Below are 22524 nucleotides of genomic sequence, written 5' to 3' on the forward strand. Positions count from 1 at the left end.
AATTTGTTTTTCACATATAGTGTACTTGTGCTTTCCATGTATTGCAATTTGTTCTCTCTGTGTAGTACATTGTGTGCTACCTGTGTAGTGTACTTTGTGTTTCCTTTTCAGCTAGCGCTTTTCCATGGAGCACACTTGAGCTTCCGCGTGGAATACACTTACGCTACCTGTCAGAGCATACTCGTGCTTCCCTGTGAAGCACATTTATGCTCTCCATTAACTAGTGGTTCAATGCAGAGCATACCTCTGCTTCCCCGCGAAAAACACTTGTGCTTCCCTTTAACTGGTGCTTCACCACAGGGTTACAATGCACACTACAACTATTTGTACCCGAAAAGAACCAGAAAATCGGAAAATCAGGAAAAAGAAAAGAAAAAATCAAGAGAAAACACACAAAATGAACAAAAACTGAAGGAACAAATATATTATGTGTGAAGGGCCCGTTGTGCGACATATATTGGCGTTGGAGCGCTCCCCAGCGCTTGCCGCATGGATAGCTCACTCAATAATCTCTAAGAGCATCTCCAACTAGACCCCACATTGTGTCCTATCTGTCCGGGCAAACAGTGCCCACACAGAAGAGAGCGAGGAAAAAAACTAGTGGCGATGCAAGGATCTTAATCATGTGTAGTCAATTCAATGTTATGCGGTCGAATATATGTGTTTCTATGGATTTTGTATTATTCTTTATAACTTCTGCTTACATACGATGTTTTTGCCAAAGCTGTGACAATTGACTACACAAATAATACATGCGCTTGCCACTGAAAAACCCTACCCAACCTACAAAGAGTCTCCATATGTCCGGCTTGTACATACACCCTCAAACCCACTCTATATGTGGGGAGAAAATGAGGGTGTCCAGAATTGTCCAAGCAGATCGTCATGTCAGACATGGCGCATCCCGGACCACTTTACCTCCTTCTTCATTTTTCGTCTTCCTCTCCATCTCCATCAATCATATGTATATGATCGAAAATTTGGAAGACACAATTGCGTGCATGAAAAAATAGAGTTTAAAGCGCACATGCTCGGATACTGTTTGGATGTGTCCGCAAGCAAATGAGGGGTTAAACTAGACCAGTATTGAAGATGTTTTGATACTCTCAGCTCCCATGATAGAATTGAAATCACTAGTTATGAGTTACCTCTCACAAAGGTCACTTTCACTTTCTCTGGTGCCGACAAATGCATGTGTGCCACTTATTACAACCTAGGATTTTTCCTTTTTTCGTAATTTATTTTTTTCAAAATGTTTTATCTCTTGAACCATGTGTCTAAATTACGAACCGTATTCACCATTGGATTTCTTGCGTTAAGATGTTCGAAACTAGATGCTATTATTAATAGGTTCAATGATAAAACTACTTGAAACCCGAGAATAAAGAAAAAAACTCAGAAATTGAAAAACAACATTACAATATGCCGAGGGGACCAAAAACAAGAAAAAAAATACTGCACATGGAAGCACGGTTGTGCTTTTCAAAAAACTATTAAGAAGCCCAACTGTGCTTTTTCTCTTTTCCAGTATGCATATTGTGCTTCTCACGGAAGCACAAGCCGTGTTTTTCCCTTTTCGGAAAGCACATGTAGAAGCACAAACTGTGTTTTTTTCTTTTTTGGGAAAGTACAATTGTGCTTTTTCTCTTTCAGAAAGCACAATTGTAGTTTCTTCTTTCAGAAGCACGTGTTGTGCTTTTAGCTAAAAAGCGTTGCTACCAAAAGAAAAAATAAAATTATTTTTTGACAAACCTAGGGAAAACCAGTCAATAACCAGAAAGCCAAAAAGAACAAATAAAACCCGAGAAATCCCGATGTTGCTTTTAGAGCGCGACATGTGGCGATGTCTCGGCGCATCACTTGGCGCGCTCCGAGGACCAATCTATGAAGTTGCCCCCAAAGGGGTACCCGCTAGCTAGTCGCTCCCTAATAGAATACTTTCAGACACTCGCTAGAACTATATTTGGCTTACAGTGAGTATAGTTCTCGTCTTGCGTGAAGCTTTTTCCCGTCATGTAGCTACTGGGTCGGCCCATTTTTTGTTTTTTCCGTTCGCTTGACGCTCTCTCGCTGTAGTTTCTCTGTCAGTTTTACCTGGGTTTTTCCTTTTTATTTTTTCTACTGTTTGTTCTTTCAATTTTATTTGTTTCTTTACCAGTTTTTTCCTTTATTTTTTCATTGATTTTCTTTGTTTCTTTCATGGGTTTTACAATTTTTTCTTTCGTTCTACGTTTTGTTTTGTTTCTTTCTTGGTTTTCATTATTTTTTCTTTTCTCTCTCTCTTCATTTATATACGTTTTTCTTTTTTCCTTTCTTGGTTTTATCGATTTCTTTGTTTTTTTGTCTTTCTCGGATTCACTGTTTTCAATTGCACCGGTTTTCTATTCCTTTTTCTTCTTTTTTTTCCATTTGTTTCCTTCGTTTTTTTGCTTCCATCATTTTTTCTTTCTCTTTCCTTATAGGACAATAATATTTTTTTACATGTTTAATAAATGAAGCATTTTTTGTGTATACGTTGAACATTTTTTTCAAATTTATGATTAATAATTTTTACAAACATATATTTTTAATAACAATTTTTTTCATACACATTGTACATTTTCTGTATACATTAGGAACACTTACACACACATTTAACATTTTTCTACATTATTCACATTTTTATGTCAACTTTTTGGCATACACATTGTACATTTTTCGTATGATTGGGAATTGTTTTGACATACATGTTTAAAAAAATTAAATGCATGATTTTCATCTTAAACATTTTTTTGTATACACCAAAAACATTTTTTATACACACTTAGCATGTTTTTTCATATATATGTTTTCATGTCTACTTTTTTTGGAGACACATTGTACATTTTTTATACATGTTTAGCATTTTTTAAATATGTAACTAACATATTTTTTTTCATATATATGTTTTGATATCTACTTTTTTTGCAAACATATTGCACATTTTTTTTGTGCACACTAGGAATATATTTATGCACGTTTAACATTTTCTAAATAGATAATTAATATTTGCTCGTATATATGTTTTGATGTCTACTTTTTTTCATGAACATTTTACATTTTATGTATAAATTAGTAACATTTGTTTTATACACGTTTAATATTTTCAATGCATTATCAATATTTTTCAATTACGTATGTAAAGTGATTTTTATAATAGATTTATTTATAATATTTAGAGATACAAGCAAAATTAAAAAAATAAGAAAAGGTTGTAATAAACAAATATAAAAAAAAACTCAATGCCTGCAATCGCCGCTGTGCCGGCTCATTCGGGCGCTGCTTGATGGGAGGATGCTTGTGTATCGCTACAAGCGAGACATAGTCGCTCCCCCAGACACTGGCCATCCTAAGTCGTTAATAGGCCTTTAATTCTGTAGGCCCACCACAGCAGAGTAAAGTGACTAGCAGGCCTTGAAGATCCAGATATATGGGCAGGGTAACCAACGTAAAGCCTCGAGGCAGTTTCAGCTTGAATCCGTTTTGCAGCCCGTTCAAATCAGCCACAGCCAAATTCTCTATCATCCATTCAAAAAAAAAAATCTTCTATGCAGGGAGCATGTGACCGTGACACACGAAATCTTCGCGAATAAGGCAGTGGCTACAGAAGCAGCCGACAAAAGGCCGCAAGTATCGAGCCAGAACGTGTCGGCCTCGTGGCTCCCGCGCCGGAGATATTATATGCGCCCGAGGACAAAACCAACGAACGAGAGGCGACGCGCCATTCCACCACACAAACATCAGGAGTCACTCGCCAGGCCAGGCGGCCCTCCCCTCGTGTACACCCGTCGAAGCTCCATTCGAACGTGGCGACCTGCGAGGCGAGCGCTGGACGTTGGTGGCCGGGGGCCGGTGGTTGGTTGGTCCAGCAGCACGTCCTCGTCGTGACCCTCGCAATGATGCGGCCCGCAGCTCACGAGAAAGTGCGCGGCGGCCAACGAACGGCCTCCCTCGTCGGGGTGAGGTGGCGTGGAAGGCAGTACCGGGACAGGACAGCTCGGCCTTCTCGTTCTTCTTTCCTGCCGTCAGCGGGAAGTTTGCTCTCTTCGCTTTCCGCTTCGTTCAGCGCACGGGGAGCAGACGGCGTTGGTTTCATCGAGCTATGCGTCCTGACACATGTATTCCTAGCGGAGGAGATTCTTTCTAAAATTTTTGCGGAGGAGAGTCGACGGCATCTGATCTTTCCCTCGAACCCTGTGGCTGTGGGTTGCACAACTCGTGTGTACTCCCTTCGTTTCAAAATAGATGACTCAACTTTATACTAACTTTAATACAAAGTTGGGTCATCTATTTTGGAACCGAGGGAGTATATTTGACCCGTCTACTCCGACTCATGTCTTTATCTTTTTTTTCTTTTTCCAAAAACATCCGATCTATTGATTGTTGTTAGTATAACAAACACCAGAAATAATAAAAAACACATCCAAATTCATAGACCACGTAACGACGACTACAAGCACTGAAGCGAAAAGGCGTGCCGCCATCATCGCTTCTACCTTGCCGAAGCCGGACAAAACTTGTTGTAGTAGACAGTCGGGAAGTCGTCGTGCTAAGGCCCAGATCGGATCCAAGCTAAAGACTCACTGACATAGAAGAACAAGAAACAAATCCGAGCAAATCCACCAAAGCTATATCCACCGAAGGCAAACTTCCACACGCCCACAGACGATAATAGATGCACACCAGAACAGGGGCTAGGCAGGGAGGACCTTATTCCATTTTCAGGGAGCTGCCGCCGTCTCGCCTTCTTGAGCAGGACACAAACTCTGTTAAAACTCAAAAACACATCTAAAAATGATGCCCTCCCACCAGCAAGGACCGGGATCCACCATGCCCCCATGGCTCTAAGACTATCGAAGACGAGGCAGACTGACAGCGGCGTCGGCAGGTGACGAAGGAACACTAATTTTTTAGTGGAGGAGGCGGCTTAAGTTTAACTACTATAAAAGTGTAACTCATGCCCTTATATGGCCTTTTATGTTTCCACACCATACATCTTCTTTGGTGTGCATAGCTAAAAAAATTGGACCGGCGACCAAACTGATTAGCCTATCGGTTCAGGTTTTCATCGATGGACCATCGAATCGCCCATTCGACAGGTGCAATTTCTTCTTCTTAGTAAAACGGAGCATTTCCTTCCATTTTTTTTGTTTTAACAAAAACATCCCACTTTATTAGATACTCCAGTAACGACGGTTAAATCATCGACCAGTGCAGGGAAAATTTCAGAGAAAGCTTCTTCAAGCCAGCAACTACATAAGGGACCTTTAGCCATCCTTGTTAGCTCATGGGCTGCTCTATTAGCATCCCCAAAACAATGTTGAAATAAAATATTGGGAATATCATAAGCAATATGATAGCAGTCATAAAAAACGGTCGCTGCTTCGCCAGGGGATCATCCTCCATTGTTCATCACCTCTATTACCTCCATGCTATCCGAGTTTACGACCAGCTTATTGCACCTTAGATTTTATGACAACTAGAGCCCAAACTTAAGAGCTTGAGCTTCCATGGATGGAGCATCAATGCATGAATCCAGTTTACAATTTCCTCCTGCAATGAAGGTTTCGTGTGAGTCTGTAACAATCGCCCCTGCTGATCCCATCATGTATTCATGATCATATGCAACATCAATATTAAGTTTCACAAACCCCGTGGTGGTCGAGACCATCCACCCTTTTTTTGTGCTCGCCTTTGAAGATGTTGCAATCGCATAGTTTGCAGCAAGGACACGGATTGCATATGCAATTTGAATTGGGCTTTGAGTCCTTTCTCCGTGAACAAACTTGCAACGTTCCCACCAGAGATACCAAGCACCAACAGCTACTGTTTCACCAAAGTTTCGAAGTCCCAGCACTTCGCAATATGTATCTTGATAATTAAGTAGGAATTCCAGCGTTGCTTCTCCCACATAGTCTACTGATTGAGCTCTATCAACCATGTCCTCAACACCCAAGTATTGCCACACTTCCTTAGCATTTCCTTCCTTTTTAACACACACTAGTGTGGGCTGTAATGGTTAGGCCTTGTATAATGTAAGGTGTTTAGGGTGCTGCTTAATAAAATAAACCGTTTTTTAAACACCAGTGCTTATCTCTACGAGGGTGTCTAATGAAGCATTTGTCATCTACAAATAAACACCAATTCTTAAGAAAAAACTGATTTATTTCTTTAAGCACCTTGCATTGTACAAGGTCTTAGTGGGCATGGTTTAACTCCTTTAGCTCGTAACCCAGATGGATTCCCACCAAATGCATTATGTTTTCCAAGCTAAGGAGTGTATGTCTCAAAACATTCGACATTTATGAAGAGTAAAAATATATCTAGTACAATTTCCTTATTATAAACTTATATACTTTCGGGCGTTGAAAAAAGTCAAATGCTTGTACTCCTTATAGCTTTCTTACCCAAGGGTGATTAACATACTTATTAATTAGGGACAATTTTATTTCCGCCCTGAACTCAAATCCATTGTTCAAGTGTACCATTTACTTTTCAAAGTGCTTAAATCTACCCCTCTTGCTTCATCGCTGCCTCCGAAGCTGCCATGTACTCCGCTTCACATGTAGATCCCGCAACGACGCTTTGCTTGCAACTGCACCAGCTTACTGCCCCTCCATTCAAAATATATACGTATCCGGTTTGTGACTTAGAGTCATCCAGATCTGTGTCGAAGCTAGCGCTGACGTAACCCTTTACGACGAGCTATTCGTCACCTCCATAAACGAGAAACATATTCTTAGTCCTCTTCAGGTACTTCAGGATATTTTTGACTGTTGTCCAGTGTTCCTTGCCGGGATTACTTTGGTACCTTCCTACCAAACTTACAGCAAGGTTTACATCAGGTCTGGTACACAGCATGGCATACATAATAGACCCTATGGCTGAGGCATAGGGGATGACACTCATCTCTTCTATATCTTCTGCCGTGGTCGGGCATTGAGCCGAGCTCAATCTCACACCTTGCAATACAAGCAATAACCCTTTCTTGGACTGATCCATATTGAACTTCTTCAATATCTTATCAAGGTATGTGCTTTGTGAAAGACCTATGAGGCATCTCGATCTATCCCTATAGATCTTGATGCCTAATATGTAAGCAACTTCTCCAAGGTCCTTCATTGAAAAACACTTATTCAAGTAGGCCTTAATGCTGTCCAAAAGTTCTATATCATTTCCCATCAAAAGTATGTCATCTAGATATAATATGAGAAATGCTACAGAACTCCCACTCACTTTCTTGTAAACGCAGGCTTCTCCATAAGTCTGCATAAACCCAAATGCTTTGATCATCTCATCAAAGCGAATGTTCCAACTCCGAGATGCTTGCACCAACCCATAAATGGATCGCTGGAGCTTGCATACCTTGTTAGCATTCTCAGGATCGACAAAACCTTCCAGCTGCATCATATACAGTTCTTCCTTAAGATAGCCGTTAAGGAATGCCGTTTTGACGTCCATTTGCCATATCTCATAATTATAGTATGCGGCAATTGCTAACATGATTCGGACGGACTTCAGCTTCGCTACGAGAGAGAAAGTCTCATCGTAGTCAACCCCTTGAATTTGTCGATAACCCTTAGCGATAAGTCGAGCTTTATAAATGGTAACGTTACCATCCGCGTCCGTCTTCTTCTTAAAGATCCATTTATTTTTTATCGCTCGCCGATCATCGGGCAAGTCTGTCAAAGTCCATACTTTGTTTTCATACATGGATCCTATCTCGGATTGCATGGCTTCAATCCATTTGTTGGAATCTGGGCCCGCCATCGCTTCTTCATAGTTCGAAGGTTCATCATTGTCTAACAACATGATTTCCAGGACAGGGTTGCCATACCACTCTGGTGTGGAACATGTCCTTGTGGACCTACGAAGTTCAGTAGCAATTTGATCCGAAGTACCTTGATCATCATCATTAATTTTCTCTCCAGTCGGTGTAGGCACCACGGGAACATCTTCCTGAGCTGCACTACTTTCCGGTTCAAGAGGCAGTACTTCATCGAGTTCTACTTTCCTCCCACTTACTTCCTTCGAGAGAAACTCTTTCTCCAGAAAGGACCCGTTCTTGGCAACAAAGATCTTGCCTTCGGATCTAAGGTAGAAGGTATACCCAATGATTTCCTTAGGGTATCCTATGAAGACGCATTTTTCCGACTTGGGTTCGAGCTTTTCAGGTTGAAGTTTCTTGACACAAGCATCGCATCCCCAAACTTTTAGAAACGACAACTTAGGTTTCTTCCCAAACCATAATTCATACGGTGTCGTCTCAACGGATTTAGACGGTTCCGTATTTAAAGTGAATGTAGCTGTCTCTAGAGCGTATCCAAAATTATAGCGGTAAATCGGTGAGTGACATCATAGATCGCACCATATCCAATAGAGTGCGATTACGATGTTCGGACACACCCTTACGCTGAGGTGTTCCAGGCGGCGTGAGTTGTGAAACGATTCCACATTTCCTTAAGTGCGTACCAAATTCGTGACTTAAATATTCTCCTCCACTATCTGATCGTAAGAACTTTATTTTCTGGTCACGTTGATTCTCTACCTCATTCTGAAATTCCTTGAACTTTTCAAAGGTCTCAGACTTGTGTTTCATCAAGTAGACATACCCATATCTACTTAAGTCATCAGTGAGAGTGAGAACATAATGATAGCCTCCGCGAGCCTCAACGCTCATTGGACCGCACACATCAGTATGTATGATTTCCAATAAGTTGGTTGCTCGTTCCATTGTTCCGGAGAACAGAGTCTTAGTCATTTTGCCCATGAGGCATGGTTCGCATGTGTCAAATGATTCATAATCGAGAGACTCTAAAAGTCCACCAGCATAGAGCTTCTTCATGCGCTTGACACCAATGTGACCAAGGCGGCAGTGCCACAAGTATGTGGGACTATTGTTATCAACCTTACATCTTTTGGTATTCACACTATGAATGTGTGTAACATCACGTTCGAGATTCATTAAGAATAAACCATTGACCAGCGGGGCATGACCATAAAACATATCTATCATATAAATAGAACAACCATTATTCTCGGATTTAAATGAGTAGTCATCTCATATTAAACGAGATCCAGATACAATGTTCTTGCTCAAAGCTGGCACTAAATAACAATTATTGAGGTTTAAAACTAATCCCGTAGGAAAATGTAGAGGTAGCGTGCCGACAGCGATCACATCGACCTTGGAACCATTCCCGACGTGCATCGTCACCTCGTCCTTCGCCAATCTCCGCTTATTCCGCAGCTCCTGCTTTGAGTTACAAATATGAGCAACCGCACCGGTATCAAATACCCAGGAGCTACTACGAGTACTAGTAAGGTACACATCAATTACATGTATATCATATATACCTTTAGTGTTGCCGGCCTTCTTGTTCGCTAAGTATTTGGGGCAGCTCCGCTTCCAGTGTCCATTTCCCTTGCAATAAAAGCACTCAGTCTCAGGTTTGGGTCCATTCTTTGGCTTCTTCCCGGCAACTGGTTTACCGGGCGCGGCAACTCCCTTGACGTCCTTCTTGAAGTTCTTCTTACACTTGCCTTTCTTGAAACTAGTGGTTTTATTGACCATCAACACTTGATGCTCCTTTTTGATTTCTACCTCCGCTGATTTCAGCATTGAAAATACTTCAGGAATAGTTTTCACCATCCCCTGCATATTGTAGTTCATCACAAAGCTCTTGTAGCTAGGTGGGAGCGACTGAAGGATTCTGTCAATGACCGCCTCGTCCGGGAGGTTAATGTCCAGCTGGGACAAGCGGTTGTGCAACCCAGACATTTTGAGTATGTGCTCACTGACAGAACTATTTTCCTCCATCTTACAACTATAGAACTTGTCGGATACTTCATATCTCTTGACCCGGGCATGAGCTTGGAAAACCATTTTCAGCTCCTCGAACATCTCATATGCTCCGTGTTGCTCAAAACGCTTTTGGAGCCCCGGTTCTAAGCTGTAAAGCATGCTGCACTGAACGAGGGAGTAATCATCAGCACGTGACTGCCAAGCGTTCATAACGTCTTGGTTCTCTGGGATGGGTGCTTCACCTAGCGGTCCTTCTAGGACATATGCTTTCTTGGCAGCTATGAGGATGATCCTCAGGTTCCGGACCTAGTCCGAATAGTTGCTGCCATCATCTTTCAGCTTGGTTTTCTCTAGGAACGCGTTGAAGTTGAGGTTGACATGAGCGTTGGCCATTTGATCTACAAGACATTTTGCAAAGGTTTTTTTAGACTAAGTTCATGATAATTAAGTTCATCTAATCAAATTATTTAATGAACTCCCACTCAGATTAGACATCCCTCTAGTCATCTAAGTGATACATGATCCGAGTCAACTAGGCCGTGTCCGATCATCACGTGAGACGGACTAGTCATCATCGGTGAACATCTCCATGTTGATTGTATCTTCCATATGACTCATGTTCGACCTTTCGGTCTCTTGTGTTCCGAGGCTATGTCTGTACATGATAGGATCGTCAAGTTAACCTAAGTGTTTTGCATGTGTAAATCTGTCTTACACCCGTTGTATGTGGACGTTGGAATCTATCACACCCGATCATCACATGGTGCTTCAAAACAACGAACTTTCGCAACGGCACACAGTTAGGGGGAACACTTTCTTGAAATTATTATGAGGGATCATCTTATTTACTACCGTCGCTCTAAGCAAATAAGATGCAAAAACATGATAAACATCACATGCAATCAAATAGTGACATGATATGGCCAATATCATATAACTCCTTTGATCTCCATCTTCGGGGCGCCATGATCATCTTCATCACCGGCATGACACCATGATCTCCATCATCATGATCTCCATCATCGTGTCTCCATGAAGTTGCTCGCCAACTATTACTTCTACTACTAAGGATAATGGTTTAGCAATAAAGTAAAGTAATTACATGGCGTTTAATCATTGACACGCAGGTCATACAATAATTAAGACAACTCCTATGGCTCCTGCCGGTTGTCATACTCATCGACATGCAAGTCGTGATTCCTATTACAAGAACATGATCTCATACATCACATATAAATCATTCATCACAACTTTTGGCCATATCACATCACAAGGCATATGCTGCAAAAACAAGTTAGACGTCCTCTAATTGTTGTTGCATGTTTTTACGTGGCTGCAATAGGGTTCTAGCAAGAACGTTTTCTCACCTACGTAAGAGCCACAACGTGATATGCCAATTTCTATTTACCCTTCATAAGGACCCTTTTCATCGAATCCGCTCCGACTAAAGTGGGAGAGACAGACACCCGCTAGCCACCTTATGCAACTAGTGCATGTCAGTCGGTGAAACCTATCTCATGTAAGCGTACGTGTAAGGTCGGTCCGGGCCGCTTCATCCCACGATTCTGCCGAAGAAAAATAAGACTAGTAGTGGCAAGAAAATTGACAACATCTACGCCCACAATAAATTTGTGTTCTACTCGTGCAAAGAAACTACGCATAGACCTAGCTCATGATGCCACTGTTGGGGAATGTTGCAGAAAATAAAAAAATTCTACGCTTCACCAAGATCAATCTATGGAGTTCATCTAGCAACGAGAGAGAGGAGTGCATCTACATACCCTTGTAGATTGCGAGCAGAAGCGTTCAAGAGAACGGGGTTGAGGGAGTCGTACTCCTCGTGATCCAAATCACCGATGATCCTAGTGCTGAACGGACAGCACCTCCACGTTCAACACACGTACGGTTGGGAAAGACGTCTCCTCCTTCTTGATCCAGCAAGGGGGAAGTAGAGGTTTATGGAGATTCAGCAGCACGACGACGTGGTGGTGGAAGCAGCGGTGATCTCAGCAGGGCTTCGCCAAGCTCAGCGAGAGGGAGAGGTGGTACGGGGGAAGAGGGAGGCGCCAGGGACTAGGGTGCGGCTGCCCTCCCTCCCCTCCTCTTTATATAGGGGGCCTAGGAGGGTGCGCCGGCCCTTGAGATCCCATCTCCAAGGGGGGCGGCCACCTAGGGGTGGGACTTGCCCCCAAGTCAAGTGGGGCGCCCCCCCATCCCTAGGGTTTCCAACCCTAGGCGCAGGGGAGGCCCAAGGGGGCGCACCAGCCCACCAGGGGCTGGTTCCCTTCCCCTTTCAGCCCATGTGGCCCTCCGGGATAGGTGGCCCCACCCGGTGGACCCCCGGGACCCTTCCGATGGTCCCGGTACAATACCGGTGACCCCCGAAACTTTCCCGGTGGCCGAAACTGGACTTCCTATATAGAATTCTTTACCTCCGGACCATTGCGGAACTCCTCGTGACGTCCGAGATCTCATCCGGGACTCCGAACAACTTTCGGGTTTCCGCATACTAATGTCTCTACAACCCTAGCGTCACCGAACCTTAAGTGTGTAGACCCTACGGGTTCGGGAATCACGCAGACATGACCGAGACGGCTCTCCGGCCAATAACCAACAGCGGGATCTGGATACCCATATTGGCTCCCACATGTTCCATGATGATCTCATCGGATGAACCACGATGTCGAGGATTCAAGTAACCCCGTATACAATTGCCTTTGTCAATCGGTACGTTACTTGCCCGAGATTCGATCGTCGGTATCCCAATACCTCATTCAATCTCGTTACCGGCAAGTCACTTTACTCGTACTGTAATGCATGATCCTGTGACCAAACACTTGGTCACATTGAGCTCATTATGATGATGCATTACCGAGTGGGCCCAGAGATACCTCTCCATCATACGGAGTGACAAATCCCAGTCTCGATCCATGTCAACCCATTTCGGGGATACCCGTAGTATACCTTTATAGTCACCCAGTTACGTTATGACGTTTGGTACACCCAAAGCACTCCTACGGTATCCGGGAGTTATACGATCTCATGGTCTAAGGAAAAGATACTTGACATTGGAAAAGCTCTAGCAAACGAACTACACGATCTTGTGCTATGCTTAGGATTGGGTCTTGTCCATCACATCATTATCCTAATGATGTGATCCCGTTATCAATGACATCCTATGCCCATAGTCAGAAAACCATGACTATCTATTGATCAACGAGCTAGTCAACTAGAGGCTTACTAGGAACATATTGTGGTCTATGTATTCACACATGTATTACGATTTCCGGATAACACAATTATAGTATGAATAATAGACAATTATCATGAACAAGGAAATATAATAATAATCATTTTATTATTACCTCTAGGGCATATTTCCAACAGTGTGTGTGTGTGTGTGTGTGTCATGTTGATGGGGACAAAACCACCTATGAAATCTCGGGGATATTGTGTTATGGCAAAACACCGACGATGACGGATCAGTCGATAGAGGAGGCGCCACCAAGTTGTGAGAATAGCACCTTCGAGCCATAGAGAAGGAGAACAATCGGGTCACTGATAAGCACATCACTGACCGCATTCACTCGATCGCTTCACCTCTATGCCATGTTCTTGCTTTGACAATAGGCCCGCTACATCGTCGACGAGTAGGGTCATTGATGGGCATTTATGATTTTGGTTCTGAAGACCTTAGTGTCCCATGTTGGAGCGGCATGGATGGAAGATGTTTGACACGTTTTTTATGCGTACTATGTTGTGGAGAGTACATGCAATGTCAGTTATGGTGATTCAAAGACACACTGAACTGTACAACAAATATCATATTTTTTCTTGAACCACAAGTTTAGACACAACCTCAGCAGCTAGCCATTGGATGTAAACCTGAGCATGGGTAATATAGGTACGAAAGCACATCATCTCAGCTAGTTCTTGGGATCAACTTTTCCATCCGAAGCTCAACCCAAAATGTCGTAAAATTATGTTTTTATTTACGAAATCACTAGTTTAGGGGTACACTTTACAAAGGTCACTTCTCATCTCTGCTGGTGGCGACAAGTTGTACACCGCAGGTGCTCCACTTGTCGACATCTGGAAATTTCAGTGGGATACCCCCTACAGGAGACGGATGAGTGGGTTTGTTCGTGTGTTTTTGTAGATCCACCTTTTTAAACATCTTTTTCTCAAAACACACATCTAAATTACGAACCGTTTTAACTGTGTGTTTTTCATGTTGACATCTTCGAAACTAGATATCATGTTGATAGCTTTCATCGAACTTTTTTAGGCAAAATTTGTGCTCCCAACTACACTAACATGTGCTCCTACCTGAAATGACATGTACTCCCTACTATTACTAATATGTATTCCCCAAGCTGTAGTTCCAACTATGAATATTCGTTTCTGAGCCCAGGCTCATATGCTCCCGGTGAACTGTAAAGTAAAAAATACTAGAAAAATTCAGAAAAATCATTTTTTTTTCATGGAACATGTTTGAGTGCGTGATGTCAAACATGATGAAATTTGACACGGACATCACACACTCGAACATCTTTCATGATTTTTTTCTAGTAGTTTTTTATGTTACTGTTCACCCTTGAGTGCAGATGCACCCGAGAGCCGAAACGCCGCGTCCTTCCAACTAGCACTAATCCGCATGCCTCCAATATATGCTCCAAACCAACACTAATATGTGCTCTCTAAGTGAACTAACCTAGAAGTAGGAGCAACATGTACTACTCACGTGCATGTGCTCTCAAGTCTCAACTAGCATTGACTTGTGCTTCCTACCTGAACTAATCTATGCTCCCAAATGACACTAACCCGGGCTCCCTATGTGAATTAAACTTTGCTCCAAACTTGCACCAACACGTGCTTCCTATGTGTATGTGCTCCAAACTAGCACACTATTGTGCCTCCTACATGAGCAAACGCGAATTAATATACACTCCTCCACTGCAACCTACATGTGCTCTAAAAACAGGAAAATCCGAGAAATTAAAAGGTAAGAAAAATCCCAAAAAAATCCTAAATTTTTTAAGACAGCTCATAAAAATGAGCAAATCCCAAAAATCAATTTCTTTTATAGAAAAAAAATCAAACAAAACATAAAAAAAACAGGCTCATGTGTGGAGGTGCGTCCACATGCGACATATGACGAAATTGGGACGCACCACTTGAAGCGCTTCCACACCCAGGGAAAATGCCCCCATAAGGGACGACACCCCTGACTAATTTTTTAAAAAATATATAGGTATTTTTAATAGCCAAGAGATTAAATTATTTTTTTTAGGTGAATCAAATTAAATAATTCTTTTTGAGACAAATCAAATTAAATAAATAAAGCATTGTTCAAGTACTTCGGGCCAGGTTCGGGCTTGGTGTTTCCACATTGGGCTTTCCAAAGCCTAGCCCAAAACTTGGCCAGCCCAGAGTATGATTAGTTCGTCGCTAGTAGATCCTCACCAAACCTCTAATTTGTCTCAAAAAAAAAAACCAAACCTCTAATGGGGTGAAATCCCAAAAGGTCGGGTGCAAAATGAGAAAAAGCCCGTATCGTCAACACGACAGCGTAAACGGCTGCCGAACCTGCACTCCCTCCATTCTGGAGAAGCGCGCCGCCGCCGGGCTATAATCATCGCTAGGAGCGAAATTAGAAGATTCCGAGGGATCTAGCCACAAAAGCCGAGCGCCATCCCAGAGGAAGAGTATGAGAGCGCGGTACCTACAGCCCAGAAATCCCAGAATCTACCAAGAGCAAGCTTGCAAGGCGGTCAGGCGCGCACCAAATCGGCGCCCGCTCGCTTCACGGGATCGATCCCGGTCGATTTCTATGGCGTTCCGTGGGATTCGCGGCGCTTCCTTCTCCCGTTCTTGATCAGGTACTGTTCTTCTGACAGGAAGAGATCTACTTGCTGGCAGCGCTCTGTTTCGCCCCGTCCTGGGCGTGAATTTTGCCGATTTTGGATGCCTGTTGCAGGAATGGTCGGTTTTTGAGTTAGAGTTTTCGAGATTATCGTTTCTGGAACTCAAGAGATGGCATCTTTGCTTCACCCAATTATCCAACTATGCTGACTCTGATTGCTGTAGATGCCTTGTTTGTTCTGTACCATCTAAGTTTGATAGACAACATTGGGGTATCACCCAAGATTTTGCCTTAATGTCTTCAAAGGCCACTGAATTTGTGTTTTTTATTAGAGCTCGTATCCCACCCTGCATTACATGTATACGTTATAATTTAATCTGATCTTCTGGCTGACAGTTGTTGATCGGACGAAGACCTGGGAATGCAGAAAGATGTGCTTGCGTAACAGCAAACACTTACTTTGCGCAAACAAGATCAGAGCTTCGTTCAAGCTCATGCTGTGGGGCTCTCATGATAATGTGCTGCATACTGGTACTGTTGCTTCTCTCTGTGGTCTGAAGCACAGTATATCGAAGGGGTCAGTATTTGTTGATAATCACATTTGTGAAGACAGTTAACATCTGCTCCATTCATGAGGTATACAGTCTAGATACTGCTATATAAGCGGTGTGTGGTGTTGGCTTGTTTTACTCCATTCAGATAGCTTGATATGATGGATGAGAGCAGGACTATCTTGATGGGCCGTTATGAAATTGGGAAGCAATTGGGACAAGGAAATTTTGCGAAGGTGTATTATGCCCGAAATCTTGCAACTGGCCAAGCTGTTGCTATAAAGATGATCAATAAAGATAAGGTTACCAAGGTTGGACTTATGGAGCAGATAAAGAGGGAGATTTCAGTAATGAGATTGGTGAAGCACCCAAATGTCCTGCAGCTTTTTGAGGTTATGGCTACCAAGAGCAAGATTTATTTTGTATTGGAGTATGCTAAAGGTGGTGAGCTTTTCAACAAGATAGTAAAGGAGGGGAAGCTTAATGAGGATGCCGCCAGGAGGTATTTCCACCAATTGATCAGCGCTATTGACTATTGCCACAGCAGGGGTGTTTATCACCGTGATCTGAAGCCTGAAAATCTACTCCTGGATGAGAATGAAAACCTGAAAGTCTCAGATTTTGGTTTGAGTGCCCTGGCTGATTGCGCGAGGCAGGATGGTCTCCTGCACACCACATGTGGAACTCCAGCTTATGTTGCCCCTGAAGTGCTTAGCAGGAAAGGTTATGATGGTGCAAAAGCAGATGTATGGTCCAGTGGGGTAATTCTGTATGTGCTTGTGGCTGGTTACCTTCCTTTTCACGAGGCAAATCTGATAGAGATGTATAGAAGGATTTCCAAAGCGGACTTTAAATGCCCTCGGTATTTTTCCGCTGAGCTGAAGGAGCTATTATATAAAATCCTTGATCCAGATCCCAGTACTAGGATTCCAATCTCTAGGATAAAGAGAAGTGCTTGGTACAGAAGACCAGTTGAGGTAAATGCAAAGAAAACTGAGCCTGAAGCAACGCACAACACCTTTTCAGCTGAAGCTGCGTCGTCAGGCTCGACAGGATGCAGCACTTCTGGGGGAAATCAAGGGTCATTAAGCCTCCCAAACCTGAATGCATTTGACATCATCTCTCTTTCAACAGGGTTCAATCTATCTGGTTTTTTTGAGGATGAGTATGGTCGCAGGGAAGAACGATTTACCACTAGGCAGCCTGTAACAATAGTACTTACAAAGTTGAAGGAACTGGCCAAACGCTTGAAGCTAAAAATTAAGAAGAAAGAAAATGGAGTCCTGAAGTTGGCTGCTCCAAAGGAAGGAAAGAAGGGGTTTCTTGAGCTTGATGCTGAGATTTTTGATGTAGCCCCTTCTTTTCTCCTAGTTGAGTTGAAAAAGACTAATGGGGACACTTTCGAGTATCAAAAGTTGGTGAAAGAGGAAGTAAGGCCAGCACTCAAGGATATTGTATGGGTATGGCAAGGTGATCAGCAGCAGCGGTCAGAGCCGATTCTGCAAGGGGAGCAGCATCACTCACCGTCGCCAACACAACAGCCACATGATGAGTTGCAACCACCATTGCAACAGCAAGAGGGACAGGATCAGTTGCACCCACCTTTACAACCACAGGAGCAGCAGAACTTGCAGGAACAACCACCATTGCCACCACAGAATGGCTTCAAACACCAAGATTGACATGATGGCAGTACCGGATGAAAGTACCTCGTGTGTATTTCCCTGTACTGCTAATTCCATACTCTTTGCAACCATGATTTATGGACAGTCTTTTTTCCTCCTCTCTAGTTCCTCCTGAATTGTAAAGCTTGTCTGTATAACATAAGTGAATGTATAGTTTCAGTTTTGCATACTATAGGGGGAAATAAACTCTTGATTCCGTTTTTGAACCTTTTTGAAATAAAATGACTATTGACCAGCACCATCTAGTTCTTTGAGTTTGTACTTGTTGTAATTTGTTTTCCAAGGAGAGCGAACCTATCTAATGATAGAAATCAAAGTTGGCAATGGTCAAAGAACACGTTTCTGGGAGGATGGTTTGGAGGTATCGTGCTTTTCTAAAAATTACAGAGGGAGTACCTCTGAAGATTAAGGTGCTTTATTAGTTGGGGTGATAATGAGTTTCAGGGGGAATAGTAGAAACCTGTTTGCTGTAGGAGTAGCCGTTGTACCGTGGGCGTTGCGGAAATGCAGAAACGCAGCAGTTCTTGATAATGTCTTTCCTTGTGATCCTTCTAGTATTGTACGAGTGGTGCAGATTGCTAGATGGTTAACCTTCTAGAGTGGTTTCCAGAAACGAGATTCACGAGGCGCGGATGTAGAAGGATCGACAAGACACCAGCAAAAAGGAAGGGAAAAAGAACAAGGAGGAGCTCATGCGAAGACGAAAGTTCCCGGATTAGTCTTGTTTTGATGTTTCTGAGTTACTGCTACTGTCTGGTAGTAATAAGCTATGCTGTTTTTTGCTGGCTTTGGTAGCTGGAGTTTGCTGCTGCGTTATGTTCCGATTTACCCCCCGAGTGGCTGCCGCCAAGACTGGTTTTCTTGCGGGTTCCTGACAGGAGCTGAACGTGAGGCCGGCTTGTTTGTTTTACTTATCAGTTTTCAGAGATGAAAACTGGGCGCGATGCTCCTTGATTCCGAGAAGTCTAATGACTGGTCTAATCGGTTTTGACTTTTGATTCGGGACCATGCTAACAAGTACTGTAAGAACTAAGCCTTCTTGGGGATAATTATAACTAGCTCGTGAGTTTGCCACTTGAACAGATGAACAAGAGCAACGGAGAAGACAGTGAAGCATGCCATGATGCTTTCACAGATCCCGGTAATAGCCTGGCCCATAAGGAGAACCAAAGATGTGTTTGATAGGCTGCATATACCTTAGCCAGGCCCGCGCGGAGAGAAAATGGTCAATTTGGTTACCCACATTCACTGTTGGGCCTGCATAGCACAAACATTAAAGCACCTCCTGGCCTGTATCCAGAGGAACACTCAAATCGGCCGTTTTTATGGAGCCGGGCATGCGCGGTGCAACCCTACGCATGTGGGTGTTGGCAGTTGCACTCGTGGCTACGGTCCCGAGAAGTCGCATTGTTTCCATATGCGTCGTTACAAATTACCCTCACCTCCCTTCCTCACCGCTCACTCCCCTCTTCCCCACTCACACCGGCGACGGCGACCACCAAAGCGGCATCAGAGTGATCCAAGACAACGGCTACCACCGGAGCGACTGCAGAACTCCACTGGAGCGCATCGACCATGGCGGTAAGTCCTCGGTCTCTTTGTACATTTACTGCTTTCGACTCGTGCTAGATTAGATTTGAGCACGCGATTGGAGTGCAAGGGAGAGGATTGAACACATGGGGGGTGGAGGATTGGCATCCATCAATTCTAGGGTTCATAGGATATTTTTCCATTACATCAGGGGTGGGGATTGGGAGTACAAACTTTCTTGTCTAGCCGCGGCGACCCTGAAGTCGCGTCAAGCGGCGATGCAGGGGGGGGGGTTGCGTAGCCATCTTCTTTTCTTCCTCACCATCTTCGTCAAGAACGATGGGTCTTGCATGGTCACCTGCCGCCGGCGCCCTGGCCACCATCTGCACCTCATCGTTGTCCTCCTTCGACGACCCGAAGGTCCTACTCTAGTACGCCGCCACATGCTGGTCTTGAGGCGCCTTGTACTACCTGTACTTGGCCCATCTTGCCCGTTGTCCAGCGTCGCCGGAGTCTGCCTGATTCATGGCCCAACGCAGGATGTCTACTGACATCGCGCCCTTGGCTGGGTCCGGAATCAGTGTCTTTGGCTCGTTTGGCGTAGCCTTCTTCATCACAGCGTCGGCCTCCTTGTGCATGTCATTGATGATGCTGAATTTCGAGCACACTTCCATGGTGGGCTTGAACTTCTTGAGGTCACCGAGCGAGCACCCAAGGAAGAAGGCCCTCCATCCAATGCCCGGGGGGAAAGGATTGGAGTGGGAGTTCATGGCGAGGGAGAGGTGGTGAAACAGATAGGTGGAAAAGGAGAGGTGGTGAAATAGAGGGGGTTTGAGTGTGGTGCTGGGTTAGTAGGGTGGGTTAATATAGGAGCGTTAGGCCGATATGAATGAATGCTGGCCATTGAACTGCATGTTGTTCATAATGCAGATGGACAAGGGCAAGGAGGTCGTGCCACCATTGGAGAAGGGCAAGGAGGTTGTGTTGCCATTGGTCGAAGTGCCGGTGTAGGATCACCCAAGCGCCAAGCGGAGGAACTACGACCACTACCATCAGGAGTTACGACCAAGCCACTTCGGCAAGGTTATCCTTGCTCCAAAACTAGAGAGTCTGCCATTGCATCTAGATTTCACGAAGCACTTCCCCGTCGTTCCTACAGGGTTCAAATTGAAGACGAACACCATCTGCGCATGGAGGGTGACAGTGAGGGTGATCAACGGCAGGGTCACCCTTGATCAAGGTTGGGCCACCTTCATCGCCGTTCAACAGATCATGATCGGGTACATGTTGACGTTCAAGCTACTGACCCCCGACACCATGAAGGTGATCGTCTTCAATGACGAGGGCGGGGAGGTGGTCACCAAGTGCAAGTCTGAGCTCATGTTGCCCGTTTAAGACTTGAGTTTCGTTTATAACTTATCGTACTATGTTGTCTTAGAACTTTTGATGTGTGGTTAAGACTTGTGTTTGTGTCTAAGTTTGTTCTGTTGCTTTAGTTTAGTTCTTAGTTCTTGTGACTCTGGTAACCTCAACACGTCGAGGAGGAGGTTACCACACAACTGTCCTGGATGTAACCAAACAACCATACATGTAAGCTGCAACCAAACAGCAGGCCTCCCTCAGCGGCACATGCAGGCTAGAGGCGATGCAGACAACCAATCAACATGCAGATGTTGGTTTTTTGCCTGCATATACTTAGCCAGGCCCAGTTGGGACAAGTATGCAAAGTGCCTAAAAACGATGCAGGTAACCAAACGCCTCCCAAGTAACCAACCTTTCATTGTACCGTTACAAGGGCAGTGCTATCCCCAACCCACCAATGATCAAACCTCGGGTTTGGCTTTTTGGTCAGGTGGAATATTCTTTTGGTGAGAACTGAGATGTAATATTCGCGCGAATAGCGAGGGATATGTAGTGACTTAGTCAATCTCAAGACCCACCGACTCAATCTCTCGAAGGTGCTCGTAGAGTTAGAGTGTGTGTGTATTCATAGGGGTGACTATGTACATGTTGTGAACGCCCTGTGTTGCTCAATATTATGGCCATGATGCACCGTCTTGTGCGTTTGCTCGATATCCCAACACAGAGAGCTTTGACGCCTTACCTTCTATTTTCAGCTCACTGCAGCAGGGTGTCGGCCAATCGCATAGGGGCGCCGTCACTAGGCCAACCCTATCGCGTTGGGACTGTAGCGACTCACATGAAAGGGAGCGATATTTTTCTTGTTACTGTTTATAGCGGGGTTTTTAGTTGTGTTTTTTTTGCTTTCTACATTTTTTTATTTTCAAAAGCTAATTAGAAAACATTTTTAGAGGAACACGGGTTTTAAAAAGAATTATGGATTTCTTTAATCTGAACATGAACATTATTTAAAAAATTTGTGGCCCTTTTAAAAAAAATATTCTTTTCTATAATTTATTTAGAAAATTAAACATTTTTTATTTTTCAAGAACATTTTCGGAGAAAAAAAGAAGAAGAAAAAACAATAGCTCCATGTGCGAATGGACGAAAAGCTAGAAAAAAAACAGAGCTACACGGTAACCCAAAAGCCAATATGCTAGGGTGCTAAAATGGGTCGGCCCAAATCCTTAGCTCCTTTGTGTGGATGGCCGATAAATCGCCACAAAGAGCGGTAAATAGGAATCTCCCATCTATAAGGGGCACACCTTTTTTTAGAGTCTAAACATACTTCACATTATTGATCATAATTCGTGAGAATAAAATTTAGGTCCGGAGGATTGAGGAGCTACACATGGCGTCCTAAAGATATGCTTAGAGTATGTTTTGCGAGGCTATGTGGCTCAAAGTTCGTGGCACGTCCGTTGAAGAAGAAAGAACATTGTTGCAATTGGCTTGCCGTTGAAATAATCTCCTTTATGATGCTAGCATACAGCCCGTGAATGCCCTTGGTAATGTTGTTGATTACTTTTTGATAATCAGAGGCTATGACCATAAAGGGGGAGCAACTAATTAACGAGCGCTCCTTCGGAAGCCTCGCAACGATCAGCGCCACTTGTCGTGCTCACAGCCATTCGCCACGTGTCGCGCTCTGGACGCTCCCTTCGGATT

General features: G+C 43.8%; 1 protein-coding gene across 1 annotated transcript; it reads left to right on the forward strand.

Annotated features, from left to right (window-relative positions):
- Window positions 1–15411: 15411 nt before the first annotated feature.
- On the forward strand, window positions 15412–18163 carry LOC119277434 (CBL-interacting protein kinase 11-like). The gene is made up of 2 exons (XM_037558714.1): window positions 15412–15705; window positions 16086–18163. The coding sequence occupies exon 2, from the start codon at window positions 16399–16401 to the stop codon at window positions 17920–17922; it is 1524 nt and encodes a 507-aa protein (XP_037414611.1). The 5' UTR covers window positions 15412–15705; window positions 16086–16398; the 3' UTR covers window positions 17923–18163.
- The last annotated feature ends 4361 nt before the right edge of the window (window positions 18164–22524 follow it).

The sequence above is a fragment of the Triticum dicoccoides genome, chromosome 3B, assembly GCF_002162155.2.
Source record: "Triticum dicoccoides isolate Atlit2015 ecotype Zavitan chromosome 3B, WEW_v2.0, whole genome shotgun sequence".
NCBI classification, from domain to species: domain Eukaryota; kingdom Viridiplantae; phylum Streptophyta; class Magnoliopsida; order Poales; family Poaceae; genus Triticum; species Triticum dicoccoides.

Bases quoted from the DNA above. Each gene is read 5' to 3' on its own strand.
- LOC119277434 (XM_037558714.1), top strand. From the start codon at position 16,399: ATGATGGATGAGAGCAGGACTATCTTGATGGGCCGTTATGAAATTGGG.